The 23559-nt window shown below is 40.4% G+C and overlaps 1 protein-coding gene across 1 annotated transcript in view; it reads left to right on the top strand.

Moving 5' to 3' along the window:
* Positions 1–23559, top strand: part of LOC133640480 (tyrosine-protein phosphatase non-receptor type 14-like) — a 137131-nt gene that overhangs the window by 41848 nt on the left and 71724 nt on the right. The window contains exons 2-3 of the mRNA XM_062033923.1: positions 6788–7198; positions 15059–15234. Coding sequence (XP_061889907.1) covers positions 7025–7198; positions 15059–15234 — 350 coding nt within the window. The 5' untranslated portion in view covers positions 6788–7024. The remainder of the gene's footprint in view (positions 1–6787; positions 7199–15058; positions 15235–23559) is intronic.

The raw sequence follows: 23559 nt of genomic DNA, 5'->3' as shown, positions 1-23559 counted from the left end.
AACAAAAGGCAGGTGCCGCTAAGAAAAGGCATTGAAGCTTAGGGAAGGCTATGCAGAACGAAACTAAAACTGAACTGGCTGCAAAGTAAACAAAAACAGAATGCTGGACGACAGCAAAGACTTACTGTGGAGCAGCAGACGGCGTCCACAAAGTACATCCGTACATGACATGACAATCAACAACAAAATAGGAGCGCAAGACAAGAAGTAAAACACTACACACAGGAAAACTCCAAATAAGTCAGGGTGTGATGTGACAGGTGGTGACAGTACACCTACTTTGAGACAAGAGCTATATTGATGCATGCTTGGTTATGGTTTGAATTCATATCCAACAATTGCGAGAACGACTTTTTACTGTCAATATTGGCTGCTAAATTTCATTTGTTTATGTTTTCTGCTGGTGGTGTGCCTCAGGATTTTTTCAATGAAAAAAATGTGCCTTGGCTCAAAAAAGGTTGAAAAACACTGCTCTATTGTAGTGAACCACACCTGAGCCATCATCAATTAATCAAATATTTAATAAACACGTGAAATTAAACAATGTGATGGAGAACATTTTACAACAATCAATCCTGGTCAGGACACTCCTCACTCTTTTGCCTTCACCTTCATTGTCCATTCCTTTTTGGTGACTTTATATACTGTAAAAAAACCAAAACAACACTAGTTGACATATTGCACAGCATGTCTTTTTCTATCCGTACACAGTGATGCCTAGAAAGCAGGGAGTAACTCAAGCCTCTTGAATAGTTTCTAAGTTTGACACCCCTGCCATCCAGGATGGTACAGTAATTCAATCTTGTTTTGATCTTTGCTTTTTTTACTGCCCAATTTAAGTTGGTCCAGGTGGGACAGGGACCCAGCAAAAAAAAGCTCTACCTACAGGAGTGGTGTCACACTTGTTTTCATCAAGTGCAGTTCCCCTTTAAAAGAAGTGTGCAGGACAAAGCAGCGAACTGTTCCCACCCACCCCCGCCCCCCCAAAAAAAGGCTGGAGTGTGGGAACATTTCAGGTACTTAAAAATGACCATTGAGTCATTGAAGGCGATGGCTCACGTATTTGCAAAACCTGCCAAAAGAAAGTTGCGGCTAAAGGGTTTTATACGTCCAATATGGTGCTGCTTTACACGCCAAAGTAAAGCTCAGGCCTAATAACTGAGTTAATTTATGTTAGGGAAGTTACTTAACTTTTTATTAGCCTTCTTTTTTACATTACATGATGACATCATGCCAACACCATATTGAGAGAATATTAGAAACACTTATTGTTTGTTTTCTATACTTGAAGGCTCCACGCCACTGCCGGTTTTTTTTTAAATGTAAAATAGCAGACTATTGTTATTTATGAGCATATTTATAAGTACACTAACGCAGTCTTGTTTGTTTTGATGTACATACAATACTGGAAGGCTTTGGCCACTGCTGTTTGTATTTAAATATGCAGTACGGTTATTTTTTCACAGCTGATAATGCCATTTAAATTCTGTGCAAAAAGATGTTGAACCACATTGTTCTTAAATACTTGACACTTTAAGGCCTACTGAAATTTTTTTTTTTTTATTTAAACAGGGATAGCAGATCCATTCTATGTGTCATACTTGATCATTTCGTGGTATTGCCATATTTTTGCTGAAAGGATTTAGTAGAGAACATTGACGATAAAGGTCGCAACTTTTGGTCGCTGATAAAAAAAGCCTTGCCTGTACCGGAAGTAGCGTGACGTCACCGGAGGAAGGACTCCTCACATTTTCCCATTGTTTACAATGCAGCGAGAGAGATTCTGACCGAGAAAGCGATTACCCCATTTAATTTGAGCGGGGATGAAAGATTTGTGGATGAGGAAAGTGAGAGTGAAGGACTAGAGTGCAGTGCAGGACGTATCTTTTTTCGTTCTGACCGTAACTTAGGTACAAGGGTTCATTGGATTCCACACTTTCTCCTTTTTCTATTGTGGATCACGGATTTGTATTTTAAACCACCTCGGATACTATATCCTCTTGAAAATGAGAGTCGAGAACGTGAAATGGACATTCACAGTGACTTTTATCTCCACGACTATACATCGGCGAAGCTCTTTAGCTACTGAGCTAACGTGATAGCATCGGGCTCAAATGCAAATAGAAACACAATAAATAAATCCCTGACTGGAAGGATAGACAGAAGTTTAACAATACTATTAAACCATGTACATGTAACTACACGGTTAATAATTCCCAGCTTGGCGAAGCTTAACAATGCTGTTGCTAACGACGCCATTGAAGCTAAATTAGCAACGGGACCTCACAGAGCTATGCTAAAAACATTAGTGCTCCACCTACGCCAGCCAGCCCTCATCTGCTCATCACCACCCGTGCTCACCTGCGTTCCAGCGATCGACGGAAGGACGAAGGACTTCACCCGATCATCCGTGCGGTCGGCGGCTAGCGCGTCTGCTATCCAAGTCAAAGTCCTCCTGGTTGTGTTGCTACAGCTAATACACCGATCCCACCTACAACTTTCTTCTTTGCAGTCTCCATTGTTCATTAAACAAATTGCAAAAGATTCACCAACACAGATGTCCAGAATACTGTGGAACTTTGAGATGAATACAGAGCTTTTTTGTATTGGATTCAATGGGGTACCAATACTTCCGTTTATGTAGTGACGTCACGCCCATACGTCATCATACATAGACGTTTTCAACCGGAAGTTTAGCGGGAAATTTAAAATGTCACTTTATAAGTTAACCCGGCCGTATTGGCATGTGTTGCAATGTTAAGATTTCATCATTGATATATAAACTATCAGACTGCGTGGTCGCTAGTAGTGGCTTTCAGTAGGCCTTTAACAGTGTCTATTTTCTTTTATCTTTATTGTGGTATCGAATGTGTTTCGATAATTGTGGGAAATCAGAGGTATCGGTATTGACTACTGAAATTCTGGTATTGTGACAACACTACTGTCTAATGAGAACTGTATGGTATCATTTTGTTAGTTTTTTTTATTCGAACAACCAAAACAAATACCTTATTGAAAAAAAGTTTTAAAAAATAAATAATTAAGGTAATGTTTGATTAACTATCTTTTCATGTTTTTCCCCAATATATTTTTTAAAAAATATTTGGAAAATTGTGTGGATAATCATTGTGTGGATATCATTTTTGATTGAATTTAATCTACACTACCGTTCAAATGTTTGAGGTCACCCAAACAATTTTGTGGAATAGCCTTCATTTCTAAGAACAAGAATAGACTGTCGAGTTTCAGATGAAAGTTCTCTTTTTCTGGCCATTTTGAGCGTTTAATTGACCCCACAAATGTGATGCTCCAGAAACTCAATCTGCTCAAAGGAAGGTCAGTTTTGTAGCTTCTGTAACGAGCTAAACTGTTTTCAGATGTGTGAACATGATTGCACAAGGGTTTTCTAATCATCAATTAGCCTTCTGAGCCAATGAGCAAACACATTGTACCATTAGAACACTGGAGTGATAGTTTCTGGAAATGGGCCTCTATACACCTATGTAGATATTGCACCAAAAAGCAGACATTTGCAGCTAGAATAGTCATTTACCACATTAGCAATGTATAGAGCGTATTTCTTTCAAGTTAAGACTAGTTTAAAGTTATCTTCATTGAAAAGTACAGTGCTTTTCCTTCAAAAATAAGGACATTTCAATGTGACCCCAAACTTTTGAACGGTAGTGTACATTTTTTACATATACAATAAATAAAGTAAATGTAGAAAACTGGCACAATTTAAAATTTAATTAGGTAAGTGCTTAATATTTTCCCTGTTGTCATTTAAAAAACGCATTACCACCCTAAATGATATGATGTAGTTATAGGGCGTAACTTTGTGTACTAAATATGACCTTATCATACAGTCGTGGTCTCAAGTTTACGTACACTTGTAAAGAACATCATGTCATGGCTGTCTTGAGTTTCCAATCATTTCTACAACTCTTATTTTTTTGTGATAGAGTGATTGGAGCACATACTTGTTGGTCACAAAAAACATTCATAAAGTTTGCTTCTTTTATGAATTTATTATGGGTCTACTGAAAATGTGAGGGTCAAAAGTATACATACAGTTATGTTAATATTTGCTTACATGTCCCTTGGCCACATATAACCACACAAACCACAGAACTTTCTTCCAGAAGGTCTTATCTTTGCCCATGTGATGTCAGATGAAACAAAAATTAAGCTGTTTGGCCACAATACCCAGCAATATGTTTGGAGGAGAAAAGGTGGGGGGCTTTAATCACCAGGAACACCATGCCTACCGTCAAGCATGGTGGTGGTAGTATTATGCTCTGGGCCTGTTTTGCTGCCAATGGAACTGGTGCTTTACAGAGAGTAAATGGGACAATGAAAAAGGAGGATTACCTCCAAATTCTTTAGGACAACCTGAAATAGGTGAAATGACATCATCTCCCACGGCACACCAGACTGTATCTCACGGTACACTGGTGTGCCGCGGCACAGTGGTTGAAAAACACTGGCTTAATAGGCAGCGACTACCATAGATGGACGGCGTGGCGAAGTTGGGAGAGTGGCCGTGCCAGCAATCTGAGGGTTACTGGTTCAATCCCCACCTTCTACCATCCTAGTCACGTCCGTTGTGTCCTTGAGCAAGACACTTCACCCTTGCTCCTGATGGGTCCTGGTTAGCGCCGTGCATGGCAGCTCCCGCCATCAGTGTGTGAATGTGTGTGTGAATGGGTGAATGTGGAAATAGTGTCAAAGCGCTTTGAGTTCCTTAAAAAAAAGGTAGAAAAGCGCTATACAAGTACAACCCATTTACCATTTAGGCGCCTTTTTAAGCAGACTTTTGATCGTACTTATTTACTAGTCAGAATGCATTTAAAAAAGACAAATATATGTGTTCTTCTCTTACATAAGGATTGTGAATGATAGGCAACATTTAAAAAAAGTGCAGTTCCCCTTTAAAAAAAAGTGTGCAGGACAAAGCAGCAAACTGTTGCTGCCTTGCTTTGACATTGTGACTTTTGGTATTAGTGTTCCTGCACTGCAAAAAGTTATTGTTCAAAAACAAGAAGAAGAAAAAATACAAAAATAAGGGGTATTTTATTTGAACTAAGCAAAATTATCTGCCAATAGAACAAGAAAATTCGGCTTGTCAAGACTTTCCAAAACAAGTCAAATTAGCTAACCTCAATGAACCCCAAAAATACCTTAAAATAAGTATATTCTCACTAATAACAAGTGCACTTTTCTTGGTAGAAAAAAAAAGAGACCTTTTTGCTCAATATGTTGAAAAATGAAGTAAATGCTAGTGCCATTATCTTGACATAATGATATGCGCTCAGCATCATGATTTTTTTTTTTCATGCTTGAAGTAAGAATGATGACTTTAAAAAAGTAGTTTTATACTTGTGAGTGTTGATGACACAGCTTTGCAACAGTTGATATTCTAGTTTCAAGCATGTTTTACTCAATGTTGGTCATCAAATCTCAGCAACAAGCTGTAATATCTTACTGAGGTCATTTAGGAGCAAAACACTTAAAACAAGTAAAACACTCTAACATCAAATCTGCTTAGTGAGAAGAATGATCTCAGTGTTTCCCATAAACTGCCAAGATACCTGTGGCGGTGGGGGCGTGGCTATGGGCGTGGTCACCATGACATCATCGAGTAATTTGCATAATTTACTACAATGATATGATTTTCTCTAAAAAGGCTAAAAAAATGTATACTTACTAATTAATAACAGTTTTGTTTTAAACGTCCATCCATCCATCCATTTTACAATATAATTACAACACTTTATGTACATATTTATATACAGATTTGAACAATAAGTTATTCACTGAAATATATTTATTAATTGTGGTTCTTACAAAAAATATATCTTATAAAATATAAAAGCTAAAATGTCTCTCAAAGCTCTGCCCCTTTAATTAGTGCATACTAAATAATTTAACTTTAGCCTACTACTACAACCATATTATTTACCAGCAACATAAAGTGAAACAGAGGCAGAGGTGTCCTGCCACAGTCAGTAACAAATAAACAGAAAACAGTAGTGGTCAAATACAAATAAGGCAACAAGAGAAGTATCCTACACTTCTCTTTTGTAAAGTAAATCTGAACAGCCTATATGGGCATCTACATTAACTATATGATTTGCCTGAGAAGCTGGACAGGACAAAAAAAAAAAAAAAAATATTTTATTTTTTAAAATTTGTGGCGGACGTAATTCTTTCGTGGCGGGCCGCCACAAATAAATGAATGTGTGGGAAACACTGGATCTTATCAGACAGAAAATAAGCAAATATCACCCTTATTTGAGATATTTCATCTTACTTTGATTGCAGTTTTTGCAGTGTGGAAAAAAAGGGACCAAAACGCACATACTGTACAGCATATTTGTACAGATAAATGTTTATATATGATTAATACACACATACACGTTGGCCCCCCAGACACATTTTTTTTCTCTCAACGTGGCCCCTGAGTCAAAATATTTGCCCAGCTCTGCCTTATAGTAATAATTGACAGCATGTGTGTCTCTGTGGGAGAGTAACAGCTTGCTTACAGTGTACACTACAATGTCTGGCTGTGTTTTGCTTGATTAAAAACAAGCACAAAGGCCTCCCACACAGGCAGATAGAAGTCTTCCAATCTTCTTCCTCAAAGCCAGCTGCCGAGCGTTTGATGTCTGTTGACGCGTAGCCTGGAATCTCCACAGTGCAGCTGTCACAGCTGTAGAATCAAACTGTACTGCTACTGTATCAGTCATTCAAGCCACCTTATTGACATACCTTTTTTTCCTCCCAGCACCTGTCCATCTTCCTCGTCGTCATCCGAACATCTGGTGGGAATGGGCCAGCACCTGGCCAGAGTGCATCTCTCCACCCGGTGGTACGGCCGGCATCGTGCGAGAGTGAGGGGGTCAGCGGCCAGATCGTAAAAAGGCCAGGTCCCCTCTTACTCTCCCGTCATTTTATTTATTTTTTTGTAATTTTTTTTGGTGACTTTTGACCCTTCCACCCTCGTCGTGCCCGGCTGCCAGCTATGCCCTTTCGGCTGAAGCTGCGGCGCACGCGGCGCTATAACGTCCTGAGCAAGAACTACTTTGTGACGCGCATTCGCCTGCTGGACAGCAACGTGATCGAATGCACTCTGTCGGTGGAGAGCACGGGGCAGGAATGCCTGGAAGCCGTGGCCCAGCGACTGGAACTCCGGGAGGTGAGACTTTTTTTTTTATTCCCGCTACTGCAAGAAGGCTGGCACTTCATTCACAACCATAGACCAAGGGCAACAGACCATATTTGGTCATCAAGGTCAAAATGTATGCTACACACTAGGGCTGGGCGATATGGACGAAAAAGTATATCTCGTTATATTTTTACTAGGGGTGTAACGGTACACAAAAATGTCGGTTCGGTACGTACCTCGGTTTAGAGGTCACGGTTCTGTTCATTTTCGGTATAGTAAGAAAACAACAAAATATACATTTTTGGATTATTTATTCACCAAATTTGCAAAATCTTCCACCAAAAATATTTTTCTTAGTGGAATATTTGATGTGAAGTAATGGGAACCTTGGATAGGTCAATAATTCATAATAACATTGATTTTGATTCAATATTATGTTTTGAGCAATGACAGTTTGAAAGAAAAAAAAACAGCTTTGTTTTATTAGTCAACATTGCAACTTTTTCTAAATTACATTTCACCTTTAAAGGCCTACTGAAATGAAATGTTCTTATTCAAACGGGGATAGCAGGTCCATTCTATGTGTCATACTTGATCATTTCGCGATATTGCCATATTTTTGCTGAAAGGATTTAGTAGAGAACATCGACGATAAAGTTCCCAACTTTTGGTCGCTGATAAAAAAGCCTTGCCTGTACCGGAAGTAGCGTGACGTCACAGGTTGTGGAGCTCCTCACATCTGCGCATTGTTTACAATCATGGCCACCAGCAGCGAGAGCGATTCGGACCGAGAAAGCGACGATTTCCCCATTAATTTGAGCGAGGATGAAAGATTTGTGGATGAGGAAAGTGAGAGTGAAGGATTAGAGGGCTGTGGAAGCGATTCAGATAGGGAAGATGCTGTGAGAGGCGGGTGGGACCTGATATTCAGCTGGGAATGACTAAAACAGTAAATAAACACAAGACATATATATACTCTATTAGCCACAACACAACCAGGCTTATATTTAATATGCCACAAATTAATCCCGCATAACAAACACCTCCCCCCTCCCGTCCATATAACCCACCAATACAAATCAAACACCCGCACAACACACTCAATCCCACAGCCCAAAGTACCGTTCACCTCCGTAAAGTTCATACAGCACATATATTTCCCCAAAGTTACGTACGTGACATGCACATAGCAGCACGCACGGACAGGCAAGCGATCAAATATTTGGAAGCCAAAGCTGTACTCACGGTACCGCGTCTGCTATCCAACTCAAAGTCCTCCTGGTTGTGTTGCTGCAGCCGGCCGCTAATACACCGACCCCACCTACAGCTTTCTTCTTTGCAGTCTCCATTGTTCATTAAACAAATTGCAAAAGATTCACCAACACAGATGTCCAGAATACTGTGGAATTATGTGGTGAAAACAGACGACTTAAGCTGGCCACAATGCTGTCCCAATATGTCCGTTACAATCCGTGACGTCACGCGCAAACGTCATCATACCGAGACGTTTGCAGCAGAATATTTCGCGGGAAATTTAAAATTGCACTTTACTAATCTAACCCGGCCGTATTGGCATGTGTTGCAATGTTAAGATTTCATCATTGATATATAAACTATCAGACTGCGTGGTCGTTAATAGTGGCTTTCAGTAGGCCTTTAAGCTTTTTTATTTCCCTTTTGTTATGTTTTTGTTTATTTTAATAGTATTTTTAGAATGTGCCGTGGGCCTTTAAAACATTAGCTGTAGGCCGCAAATGGCCTCCGGGGCACACTTTTGACACCCCTGCTATAGATAATAAAAAATTAAATGTGATAAATCTATGGATAAAAAGCAGAGCCTGGCGACGCATGCGCGTTTATCATAACTCTCTCTGTCTCTGCCCCTCCCTCACCAATGCTGCTGCGCGCACAATTTGTTTTGTTTTTAACCCCTTCTTAACCCTGGACGTACATTGAAAATACACGCAACCCTAACTCAAAATGCCGAACATTTGAGACATTTAAGAAACTCCGCCCTGACAGCTCCGCAAAAGAGGACATGTCCGGTGAAAAGAGGACGTATGGTCAGTCTATCCGAGCCCGTTAGCTGCTAGCATGCCGTGTGTTGTGCCTCGGTGTGCATTGTTTACACAACGTGCGTTACGCTACTTAATATGTCCGTGTGGAAACTCGTTCGGTACACCACCGAACCGAACCGGAACCCCCGTACCGAAACGGTTCAATACAAATACACGTACCGTTACACCCCTAATTTTTACTTAAAGTCGATATTCGATATATATCTAGATATATTTTCCGGTGAAAGTATACATATAAAGATATACATTTTTGAGCGATATTCAGCAAAATTGAAGTGAATGACAACTGTACTGTAAACACTTTTATTAACCCAGTTAGTCAAGATGGATATTAACTAGGTTTTTTGAGAAAATGAAAGGATTTTAAGTGTGTCTTATAGTCCGAGAAATATGGTAATATGTATAACATTGTTTAGCCTTTTTATTTTTTTTTATTTTTTTTTAAAAATACACACGTACATCACATTATACGATGACACCGACCTGGCCACGCCCCCCCACTGTTATTGTAGTAAAACATCAATTCATGATATCAATACTCAATATCAATTCCCACCCCTAATATACTGTATAGTGAAGTGTGCAGTAGGGCTGGGCGATGTATGGAGTTTGTAAGATGTATCGATATATTTTTAAACAAGACATGAATTAAGAAAATATCCTAACATCGATATAATTTATTTCACGTTAAAATGTCCAAACGCCGCTAACAGCTACTAAACCCCTCCCCTTCCGCCTTCTATATGATGAGTCACGATTGGTTGAGATTAGAGCAAAACTTTAGGGCCTGCCTACCTGCAAATTTTTTTTTTTTTTATACGAGTTTGATACATTTTGTATTATTTGCACAGCTATGGTATTTATTTTATGTAGAAAGAATATTTTTCTATTTTATTTATGTTATGTAATTCTGTACTACTTAAACTGTTTCTTTATACTAGAGATGTCCGATAATGGCTTTTTCCCCGATATTCCGATATTGTCCAACTCTTAATTACCGATTCTGATATCAACTGATACCGCTATATACAGTGGTGGAATTAACACATTATTATGCCTAATTTTGTTGTGATGCCCCGCTGGATGCATTAAACAATGTAACAAGGTTTTACAAAATAAATCAACTCAAGTTGTGTAAATTGTACTACATCGCAAAAAGTCAGTGTTCAAAAACAAGAAGAAAAAAAATACAAAAATGAGGGGTATTTTATTTGAACTAAGCAAAAAATTATCTGCCAATAGAACAAGAAAATTTGGCTTGTCAAGACTTTCCAAAACAAGTAAAATTAGCTAACCTCAATGAACCCAAAAATACCTTAAAATAAGTATATTCTCACTAATAACAACTAGAGATGTCCGATAATGGCTTTTTTGCCGATATTTCGATATTGTCCAACTCTTAATTACCGATTCCGATATCAAATGATACCGATATATACAGTGGTGGAATGAACACATTATTATGCCTAATTTTGTTGTGATGCCCCGCTGGATGCATTAAACAATGTAACAAGGTTTTCCAAAATAAATCAACTCAAGTTATGGAAAAAAGTGCCAACATGGCACTGCCATATTTATTATTGAAGTCACAAAGTGCATTATTTTTTTTAACATGCCTCAAAACAGCAGCTTGGAATTTGGGACATGCTCTCCCTGAGAGAGCATGAGGAGGTTGAGGTGGGCGGGGTTGGTGGGGGGCGGGGTTTAGGGGTAGGGGGTAGCGGGGGGTGTATATTGTAGTGTCCCGGAAGAGTTAGTGCTGCAAGGGGTTCCGGGTATTTGTTCTGTTGTGTTTATGTTGTGTTACGGTGCGGATGTTCTCCCGAAATTGTGTTTGTCATTCTTGTTTGGTGTGGGTTCACAGTGTGGCGCATATTTGCAACAGTGTTAAAGTTGTTTATACGGTCACACTCAGTGTGACCTGTATGGCTGTTGACCAAGTATGCCTTGCATTCACTTGTGTGTGTGAAAAGCCGTAGATATTATGTGACTGGGCCGGCACGCAAAGGCAGTGCCTTTCAGGTTTATTGGCGCTCTGTACTTCTCCCTACGTCCGTGTACACAGCGGCCTTTTAAAAAGTCATACATTTTACTTTTTGAAACCGATACCGATCATTTTGAAACCGATACCGATATTTTCCGATATTACATTTTAAAGCATTTATCGGCCGATAATATCGGCAGTCTGATATTATCGGACACCCCTAGTCTTGAATGTTCATCAAAGCGTGCGCGCTTAGTGCACTGATCAGTGGGAGGGTGTGTGTGTGTGTGTGTGTGTGTGTGTGTGTGTGTGTGTGTGTGTGTGTGTGTGTGTGTGTGTGTGTGTGTGTGTGTGTGTGTAAGGTCGGGGGCCAACAAAGTGACAGAAAAGGGTAGTGTGATGTTGGCTACTCACACAGTGTTGTGGTATTTGCCAGGTGTCAGCCACGTAATAAATGAGGCGCTGCGACGCCCCATTTGTTGTGTTGCTCTTTATGTTTATTTACGTGCGTGTGAGGGGGATTTTTTTTGTCTGGGTCATGTGTGTCCTTGCAGCTGCAGTGACTTTTTTTTTTTTTTAACGATGTGGTGCCACCGCACGCACAAAACAGGTGTGTGTGTGTGTGTGTGTGTAGCCGGCTCTTGAAAGCGGTGACGCACGCAAAGAAAACGTTGCCCTTGCATGCTTATTCACGTGAAAAGCATCATGAAGTCACGCTGCAGGTTTTGTTTTTTTTAACCATCTGACGCAACGCACAGCTTTGCTCGAGGGAGAAATGCCAGCATTAATCATTGTTTACAGAAGATCATCTTAATCTCCATGTCGACAAGTTTTATAATCAATCAATCAATTAATCAAAGTTTACTTACATAGCCCTAAATCACGAGTGTCTCAAAGGGCTGCACAAGCCACAACGACATCCTCGGCTCAGATCCCACATCGGGGCAAGGAAAAACTCAACCCAATGGGATGACAATGAGAAACCTTGGAGGGGACCGCATATGTGGGGAATCCACCCTCCTTCTTCCCCGTGGCCTCCTGCCGGTCGGACGTGCCCCAAACACCTCCCTAGGGAGGCGTTCGGGTGGCATCCTGACCAGATGCCCGAACCACCTCATCAAGCTCCTCTCCATGTAGAGGAGCCAGAAATAATATGCGTTAATAAAATGCTTAATCTTTTCTTACTACCGTATTTTTCGGACTATAAGTCGCAGTTTTTTTCATATACTGACTTATACTCAGGAGCGACTTATGTGTGAAATGATTAACACATTAGCGTAAAATATCAAATAATATTATTGATCTCATTCACGTAAGAGACTAGACGTATAAGATTTCATGGGATTTAGCGATTAGGAGTGACAGATTGTTTGGTAAACGTATAGCATGTTCTATATGTTATAGTTATTTGAATGACTCTTACCATAATATGTTACGTTAACATACCAGTTGGTTATTTATGCCTCATATAACGTACACTTATTCAGCCTGTTGTTCACTATTCTTTATTTATTTTAAATTGCCTTTCAAATGTCTATTCTTGGTGTTGGCTTTTATCAAATACATTTCCCCAAAAAATGCGACTTATACTCCAGTGCGACTTATATATATTTTTTCTTTCTTTATTATGCATTTTCGGCCGGTGCGACTTATACTCCGGAGCGACTTATACTCCGAAAAATACGGTAAATATATTTGTTCTTTGCCTTTTGATATTATGGTATTGTTGTGTATTGTTTTCATAAAAAAATAAATTTAAAAAATTGTTTTTGAATCAAGAATCGTGTTGAATTGAAAAAAATCGATTTTGAATCTAATCGTGACCCCAAGAATCGATTTTGAATCGAATCGTGGGACACCCAAAGATTCACAGCCCTAATATGTACACATATACATATATACATACACATACATATATACACATTTACATATACATATACCGTACATACATACACACACATTTACATATAATATATATATATATATATATATATATATATATATATATATATATATATATATATATATATATATATATATATATATATATATATATATATATATATATATATATATATATATATATACCTGTATATATTAGGGCTGCAACAACTAATCGATTAAATCGATTAAAATCGATTATTAAAATAGTTGCCGATTAATTTAGTCATCGATTCGTTGGATCTATGCTATGCGCATGCGCAGAGTTTTTTTCCCCCCGTTTTTTTAAAATTATTTTTTTTATTTTTTTAAAAAACCTTTATTTATGAACTGCAACATGTACAAACAGCTGAGAAACAAAAATAAAAATAAGTATGGTGCCAGTATGCTGTTTTTTTTCAATAAAAAAATGGATAGGATAGATATGTAGTTTGTCTCTTTTATCCGATTATTAATCGATTAATTGAAGTAATAATCGACAGATTAATCGATTATCAAATTAATCGTTAGTTGCAGCCCTATGTATATATATGTATATATATATGTATATGTATATATATATATATATATATATGTATATGTATATATATGTATATATATGTATATGTATATATATGTATATATATATATATATATATATATATATATATGTATATATATATATATATGTATATGTATATATGTATATATATATATATATGTATATGTATATGTATATATATATGTATATATATATATATATATATATATATATATATATATATATATATATATATATATATATATATATATATATATATATATATATATATATATATATATATATATATATGTATATATATATATATATATATATATATATATATATATATATATATGTATATGTATATATATGTATATGTATAGCGCGGCCCCCAGCCAAATTGTTTTACCCCAATGCGGCCCCGGAGTCAAAAAGTTTGGGGACCCCTGTTTTACATAGTGAAACCCAATATCTAAGTTACATTTAAAGCAGTGTGGGTGGCACTGGGAGCGGGTGGGTAAAGTGTCTAGCCCAAGGACACAACGGCAGTGACTAGGGTAGGGGAAGTGGGGATCGAACCTGGTACCCTCAAGCTACACCGAGCTATACCGCCCCACAAGTGATAAAGTAATCTAAAATAATTTGTGTTAAAAAAGGGTGAAGATAAATATAAGAGTTATATATGGGGGACGGCGTGGCGCAGTTGAGAGAGTGGCCGTGCCAGCAACCTGAGGGTTCCTGGTTCAATCCCCACCTTCCACCGACTTCGTCACATCCGTTGTGTCCTTGAGCAAGACACTTCACCCTTGCTCCTGATGGGTGGTGGTTCGGGCCTTGCATGGCAGCTCCCGCCATCAGTGTGTGAATGTGTGTGTGAATGTGGAAATAGTGTCAAAGCGCTTTGAGTACCTTGAAGGTAGAAAAGCGCTATACAAGTATAACGCATTTACCATTTACCATAAGAATATTATTCTTCCATCTGCTCCTTTCCGATCATGGAAATGTATAAGAAACAAAAGACTATGAAAGTGTGAACTGTATGTGGCTTGTATGCATTTTCATGAAAGGAATACAAAGAAATGATGATGATGAAGGTTAAAATGTTGATGCAAAGATCTGCTAATGTGTTCACAGTGGTCCAAGTTCCAGGAGCACTCTAGTGTTTTTAGGAATTTGCTGCAAAAATGTTTTGAACTGACCTCAGTGTTTTTCCCCTTATCAAGGGGATTTGGTCCCTGGGACCTGGGCAGCCATGGAATAGTCCTGCTTTAGAGTAAATCCACTCTTAAAACCGTTGTTTACCAATGATGTGTGACGCTCGAGTCCAGCTTCTCCACTCATGTTATCCAATCTTCTCGTTCAAGACCCACTACTTCGGCCTGTGGTTCCAAGGGAAGAACCAGACTCCGGCACAGCGCTGGGTGGAGCTGGAGAAGCCCCTCAAGAAGCAATTGGACAAGTTTGGCAACGAGCCGCTGCTGTTCTTCGGGGTGATGTTCTACGTTCCCAGCGTGTCTCGCTTGGAGCAGGAAGCCACAAGGTAAACATCGAGCCGTAACCCCAGGACAAGACTTGCTGTCTGTCGATCACAAAGCTTTTCTCTTCCACTACACTACTTGGCTTTACTTGCGTTTGACATTGGCTACAGCAGTGTTTTTCAACCTTTTTTCAGCCAGGGCACGTTTTTTGCGTTGAAAAAATGCGGAGGCACACCACCAGCAGAAATCATTAAAAAACGAAACTCAGTTGGCAGTAAAAAGTCGTCGTACTGTCACCACCTGTCACATCACACCCTGACTTATTTGGACTTTTTTTGCTGTTTTCCTGTGTGTAGTGTTTTACTTCTTGTCTTGTGCTCCTATTTTGGTGGCTTTTTCTCTTTTTTTGGGTATTTTCCTGTAGCAGTTTCATGTCTTCCTTTGAGCGATATTTCCCGCATCTACTTTGTTTTAGCAGTCAAGAATATTTCAGTTGTTTTTATCCTTCTTTGTGGGGACATTGTTGATTGTCACGTCATGTTCGGATGTACATTGTGGACGCCGTCTTTGCTCCACAGTAAGTCTTTGCTGTCGTCCAGCATTCTGTTTTTGTTTACCTTGTAGCCATTTCAGTTTTAGTCTCGTTCTGCATAGCCTTCCTTAAGCTTCAATGCCTTTTCTTAGGGCAGGGGTCGGCAACCTGCGGCTCTTTAGCGCCGCCCTAGTGGCTCTCTGGAGCTTTTTTAAAAATGTATGAAAAATGGTAAAAGATGAGGAAAAAAAAGAAGTTTTTGTTTTAATATGGTTTCCGTAGGAGGACAAACATGACGCAAACCTTCCTGATTGTTATAAAGCACACTGTTTATGATTTGAGTATTTGGTGAGCACCGTTTTGTCCTACTAATTTTGGCGGTCCTTGAACTCACCGTAGTTTGTTTACATAGACATAGACAAACTTTAATGATCCACAAGGGAAATTGTTCAACACAGTAGCTCAGTTACAATGATGGAAAGTGTAAGGATGGAAAGGACAATGCAGGTATAAATAGACTAAAAAAGCTATAAAAAAAATCTAACATATATACGAATATATACATAATATGTGTACAGAATAATTTATATACAGATATATTATATTATGTCTATAACATATACACTACCGTTCAAAAGTTTGGGGTCAGATTGAAATGTCCTTATTTTTGAAGGAAAAGCACTGTACTTTTCAATGAAGATAACTTTAAACTAGTCTTAACTTGAAAGAAATACACTCTATACATTGCTAATGTGGTAAATGACTATTCTAGCTGCAAATGTCTGCTTTTTGGTGCAATATCTACATAGGTGTATAGAGGCCCATTTCCAGCAACTATCACTCCAGTGTTCTAATGGTACAATGTGTTTGCTCATTGGCTCAGAAGGCTAATTGATGATTAGAAAACCCTTGTGCAATCATGTTCACACATCTGAAAACAGTTTAGCTCGTTACAGAAGCTACAAAACTGACCTTCCTTTGAGCAGATTGAGTTTCTGGAGCATCACATTTGCGGGGTCAATTAAACGCTCAAAATGGCCAGAAAAAGAGAACTTTCATCTGAAACTCGACAGTCTATTCTTGTTCTTAGAAATGAAGGCTATTCCACAAAATTGTTTGTGTGACCTCAAACTTTTGAACGGTAGTGTATACAATATACACCAATGACCATGTACAATATTACAGTATATACAGTATATATGACAGCAGCAGCAGCATAAAATAGAGAGTATGTCCAGCAGGAAATAGAAGATAGACATTATAAACACATGTATAACTTTCTCCGACTTTCTAGGACGTGTTTTATGCCACTTATTTTTCTGTCTCATTTTGTCCACCAAACTTTTAACGTTGTGTATGAATGCACAAAGGTGAGTTTTGTTGATGTTATTGACTTGTGTGGAGTGCTAATCAGACATATTTGGTCACTGCATGACTGCAAGCTAATCAATGCTAACATGCTATTTAGGCTAGCTATATGTACATATTGCAGCATTATGCCTCATTTGTAGGTATATTTCAGGTCATTTAGTTTCCTTTAAGTCATCTTAATTCAATTTATATCTCATGACACGTACACTATCTGTATGTAATATGGCTTTTAATTTTTTGCGGCTCCAGACAGATTTGTTTTTGTATTTTTGGTCCAATATGGCTCTTTCAACATTTTGGGTTGCCGACCCCTGTCTTGGGGGCACTCACATTTTGTTTATTCTTGGTTTAAGCATTAGACACCTTTTTACCTGCACCCTGCCTCCCGCTGTTTCCGACATCTACAAAGCAATTAGCAACCGACTGCCACCTACTGATATGGAAGAGTATTACACGGTTACTCTGCCGAGCTCTAGACAGCACAGACACTCAACAACAACACATCATTTGCAGACTATAAATACTGCTTTGCAAAAAATATTTTTAATCCAAATAGGTGAAATTAGATAATCTCCCACGGCACACCAGACTGTATCTCACGGCACAGTGGTTGAAAAACACTGGGCTAGATAGTACATTGTACTGTACCTTATCAACTGGATATTCCAAGCATGCATTTGGGATACGAAGCCAGAAAGGACCAAAATAAGCAGCTTACAGTGTGATTGTTGTGGCCTAAAATGCCTAATTTCATGGCAGCTTTTTCAGAAAGTTGCGGGAAAAGTTGCGACGTTTTAAGGCTTTTTTTCCCTTTTCAATGCCATTGAATAAACATACGGTTTTATGAATTTGTTATCAATGTTTAAAGTAGAGACAGTCCAATATTATCGGCCGATAAATGCTTTAAAATGTAATATCTGAAATTATCGGTATCGGTTTCAAAAAGTAAAATGTATGACTTTTTAAAAGGTCGCTGTGTACACGGACGTAGGGAGAAGTACAGAGCGCCAATAAACCTTAAAGGCACTGCCTTTGCGTGCCGGCCCAGTCACATAATATCTACGCCTTTTCACACACACAAGTGAATGCAAGGCATACTTGGTCAACAGCCATACAGGTCCCACTGAGGGTGACCGTATAAACAAGTTTAACACTGTTACAAATATGCGCCACACTGTGAACCCACACCAAACAAGAATGACAAACACATTTCGGGAGAACATCCGCACCGTAACACAACATAAACAATACCCAGAACCCCTTGCAGCACTAACTCTTCCGGGACGCTACAATATACACCCCCCAAAATGTGCAGGCAGCATACCCCTTCCCCTTCGAGCTGTCCTGGATGAACTGAAAACAATTTTTTCCAATCATTTTGGAACTTACAAGCGTACTTCTTCTTCTTACTCGTCGTCGCCATGACTGTCTCTTCTTCCTTCTTCTGCTTCGTCTCTGTTATGTTTTTGGACATTACTACTTGCCGTAGTTTTGAAGCAATGCATGATGGGAATCCGGATGTTGTGTGTCAGTGTGTGAACGTGCCGGCTGCAATAAACACCCGCTGAGAAATAGCTCCGTGCCTGCCTACTTTATGGGTTATAGACAAACCTGTGGATACCGGAGACATATATAATAGTCTCCTTTTCAGGTTGTAGAGGACGCTAAAGGCAGTGCCTTTAAGACACGCCCCCAATATTGTTGTCCGGCTGGAAATCGGGAGAAATTCGGGAGAATGGTTGCTTTGGGAGATTTTTCAGGAGGGGCACTGAAATTTGGGAGTCTCCCGGGAAAATCGGGAGGGTTGGCAAGTATGGGTGCTGGAGCCTATCTCAGCTGCATTCGGGCGGAAGGCGGGGTACACCCTGGACAAGTCGCCACCTCATCACAGGGCCAACACAGATAGACAGACAACATTCACACACTAGGGACCATTTAGTGTTGCTAATCAACCTATCCCCAGGTGCATGTCTTTGGAGGTGGGAGGGGCCTATCCCCAGTTGCATGTCTTTGGAGGTGGGAGGGGCCTATCCCCAGGTGCATGTCTTTGGAGGTGGGAGGGGCCTATCCCCAGGTGCATGTCTTTGGAGGTGGGAGGGGCCTATCCCCAGGTGCATGTCTTTGGAGGTGGGAGGGGCCTATCCCCAGGCGCATGTCTTTGGAGGTGGGAGGAAGCCCGGAGGGAACCCACGCAGTGACGGGGAGAACATGCAAACTCCACACAGAACACATTGAATTCAGGACTACTCAGGATCTTCGTATTGTGAGGCACATGCACTAACCCCTGCGCCACCGTGCTCGCCCCACAATATTGCAGCGGCGTGTTGAATCCGCTCGTACATAACGCCACTCTCTTACCGCCGCTGACAGCCCATGCTGACAGATGTGAAAGGGGGGGGGGGGCGTGCAGGGGTCAGCGTACAGTAGACGCTCATTTTGCATGGTTTGGACTCGCACACGCAGCACTAACACCCAGCTGGTGAATATGCGGTTTCTTGGCTGGCTGGATGTGCAAAAAGGTCGACTGCAGGTCACGACTTTAGATGGATGACTTTAAAGTGTGTGCTTTCTTTACCGTAATGGCACTTTTTTTTTTATACTGGTAGTTGAATGACTGACTGTCAGGTTCAAACACTGATGACATCTACAAACCCCATTTCCATATGAGTTGGGAAATTGTGTTAGATGTAAATATAAACGGAATACAATGAATTGCAAATCCTTTTCAACCCATATTCAGTTGAATATGCTACAAAGACAACATATTTGATGTTCAAACTCATAAACTTTTTTTTTTTTGCAAATAATAATTAACTTAGAATTTCATGGCTGCAACACGTGCCAAAGTAGTTGGGAAAGGGCATGTTCACCACTGTGTTACATGGCCTTTCCTTTTAACAACACTCAGTAAAGGTTTGGGAACTGAGGAGACACATTTTGGAAGCTTCTCAGGTGGAATTATTTCCCATTCTTGCTTGATGTACAGCTTAAGTTGTTCAACAGTCCGGGGGTCTCCCTTGTGCTATTTTAGGCTTCACACATTTTCAATGTCTGGACTACAGGCAGGCCAGTCTAGTACCCGCACTCTTTTAATATGAAGCCACGTTGATGTAACACGTGGCTTGGCATTGTCTTGCTGAAATAAGCAGGGGCGTCCATGGTAACGTTGCTTGGATGGCAACATATGTTGCTCCAAAAGCTGTATGTACCTTTCAGCATTAATGGTGCCTTCACAGATGTGTAAGTTACCCATGTCTTGGGCACTAATACACCCCCATACCATCACACATGCTGGCTTTTCAACTTTGCGCCTATAACAATCCGGATGATTCTTTTCCTCTTTGGTCCGGAGGACACGACGTCCACAGTTTCCAAAAACAATTTGAAATGTGGACTCGTCAGACCACAGAACACTTTTCCACTTTGCATCAGTCCATCTTAGATGAGCTCAGGCCCAGCGAAGCCGACGGCGCTTCTGGGTGTTGTTGATAAACGGTTTTCGCCTTGCATAGGAGAGTTTTAACTTGCACTTACAGATGAAGCGACCAACTGTAGTTACTGACAGTGGGTTTCTGGAGTGTTCCTGAGCCATGTGGTGATATCCTTTACACACTGATGTTGTTTGTTGATGCAGTACAGCCTGAGGGATCTCAGGGCGGGCACTCTAACCACTAAGCCACTGAGTAGGTGGTTACATCACTGAAGCTGCCGCTGAAGGAAGGGGGGTAATCTCAGCAGCTCCAGTTAGACACGATATATGACTATTAATGAAATGCAAATGTGCTGACACTCGTGATATCGCCCTGTCTCTGCTCTGTCTGCGTCACGGTACTCGATGTTCGCCCTTGGCAGTCAGCAGGCCGATTCTGGAAACAAACACTGATACGAGACGACTGGCTTTGCACAGATAGAAAAAGTACAACTTCAGCACAATTGATAATAACTATAGCAACGGCCCTTAAGCATAAGAGGTGTGTGATAATATGTACATAATTATTCTAACACTGACCAGCCCAACTTTGTTAGAGAGTCTGCAGAGGCGAGGATCTGCTCTGTTAAAGGGATGGTATTCCAGGAATCCCCTGCGGGCTTTTATGGCGTGTGTATGTGCAGGTTGAAAGGACCTGAAGGGCAATTGAACGAACAATCGCCTCCTCTTTCTCCCTCTATTACCATGCCTGTACATAGCCTGCAGAAGCAGATTTTTATTCCGGACCCGTATTTGAGTTCTTTCACTCCATCCCTCTTTTTTTTTTTCTCTGCTTGTGTGAGTCAGGAATGTTGGCACAGCCGTCCAGCGTAGGAGGCGGACCACACATTCCTCCCAGCAGAAGTGCAAGGAGGGGGGGTTAAAAAGCGGGGTGGCGGAGGGGGCGGGGGGTCTGGTTTACACAACACACACATGCACACACGCTGGCTTCACCTCGCACACTCTCACAAGAATCCACGGAGAAGCCAGCTGCAGGGCTGTCAGAGGACTTAGTCACAATGCGCCACATTGTCGGTTGTACGTTCTCCCCCGAGGGAAACTTTTGGGAAAGCCCCGCCCCCATTTTTCACACAACGTTGTAAACAAACTTAACCGTCCCTACCTCATTTAATTCGAGGGTGTTGTTCGGATGAGACGATTGGAAAGGTTTTTTGCGTACTACGAAGATGTACAGTCGCGATCAAAAGTGTACATACACTTGTAAAGAACATCATGTCATGGTTGTCTTAAGTTTCCAATACTTTCTACAACTCTTATTTACTTGTTGGTCACAAAAAAAACATGAATTTATTATGGGTCTACTGAAAATGTGAGGGTCAAAAGTATACATACAGCAATGTTAATATTTGCTTACATGTCCCTTGGCAAGTTTACCTGCTATAAGGCGCTTTTGGTAGCCATCCACAAGCTTCTGCTGGAATTTTTGACCACTCCTCTTAACAAAATTGGTGCAGTTCAGCTAAATGTGTTGCTTTTCTGACATGGACTTGTTTCTTCAGCATTGTCCACACCTTTAAGTCAGGACTTTGGGAAGGCCATTTTAAAACCTTCATTCTAGCCTGATTTAGCCATTCCTTTACCACTTTTGAGGTGTTTTTTGGGGTCATTGTCCTGTTGGAACACCCAACTGCGCCCAAGACCCAACCTCCGGGCTGATGATTTTAGCTTGTCCTATAATAAATGATAAATGGGTTATACTTGTACAGCGCTTTTCTACCTTCAAGGTACTCAAAGCGCTTTGACAGTATTTCCACATTCACCCATTCACACACACATTCACACACTGATGGCGGGTGCTGCCATGCAAGGCGCTAACCAGCAGCCATCAGGAGCAAGGGTGAAGTGTCTTGCCCAAGGACACAACAGACGTGACTTGGATGGTAGAAGGTGGGAATTGAACCCCAGTAACCAGCAACCCTCCGATTGCTGGCACGGCCACTCTACCAACTTTGCTACGCCGTTCCCTAGAACAGTGATTTTCAACCTTTTTTAAGCCGCGGCACACTTTTTACATTTACAAAATCCTGCGGCACACCACCAACCAAAATGACACAAAATGACACTCTTAACACAGCATATAATACATATAGTTAATAATATAGTTTTCTAAATGTATTTATACTTACTACTATTACAATGGCTTTACAAGCTCGCAGTATTAATGTTTCTGCCACAGTGTGGGACTTTTTTGATTTAGCTACGAGTTCAACAACAAGGTAGCAAGCTTTGAGGGCTCTCTTGTTTACCTTTGTGGTTTTTCTCAGAAAAGTTGCCTATTTCTCATTGTTTGTACGTAAGCGTACAAAATAGTCCATCGTGGTGTTTCGTTTGGAGATGGCGTTTAAGCTTGCTTGGCACCATGGCGCTATTGGATAGCTTCTCACCACACACCAAGCACTGCGGAGTCGGTGCTCTCGCATCCCCGGTGAAAGTCAATCCAAATGAAAGATAGCTTTCGCTTTATTGCGTCGAGCTCACCGTCTTTTTTTATTTTGTAGACCACTCATACTAGAGCCTTCATCTGGGTCAGAATTTTGTCCAGGACCCTGTTCGCCATTTGCATTTTCCCTTCTCAAAAACTTCTCCATCACTGTCACTTGCTCGCATCCTCTTGCTGCGATCTCAAACTGTCACTGTCACGTGATGCGCAGCGCTAACTCGATTGTCTTTACAGGTATTTATCGCCCTCTGCTGCCACCTACTGAAATAGATGAGTATTACATTATCTGCCGCACTTTATTATAGCACGGACACCCGACAATGGTTAATTAGGAGATATTAAATAATTTCTCACGGCACACCTGATGATCTCTCACGGCACACTAGTGTGCCGCGGCACACTGGTTGAAAATGACTGCCCTAGAAGGTGGGAATTGAACCCCAGTAACCAGCAACCCTCCGAGTCCTGAAGAATTTGGAGGTAATCCTCCTTTTTCATTGTCCCATTTACTCTCTGTAAAGCACCAGTTCCATTGGCAGCAAAACAGGCCCAGA

This window comes from Entelurus aequoreus, linkage group LG23 (genome assembly GCF_033978785.1).
Source record: "Entelurus aequoreus isolate RoL-2023_Sb linkage group LG23, RoL_Eaeq_v1.1, whole genome shotgun sequence".
NCBI lineage: Eukaryota > Metazoa > Chordata > Actinopteri > Syngnathiformes > Syngnathidae > Entelurus > Entelurus aequoreus.
This window is presented reverse-complemented; position numbering and strand designations above follow the sequence as displayed.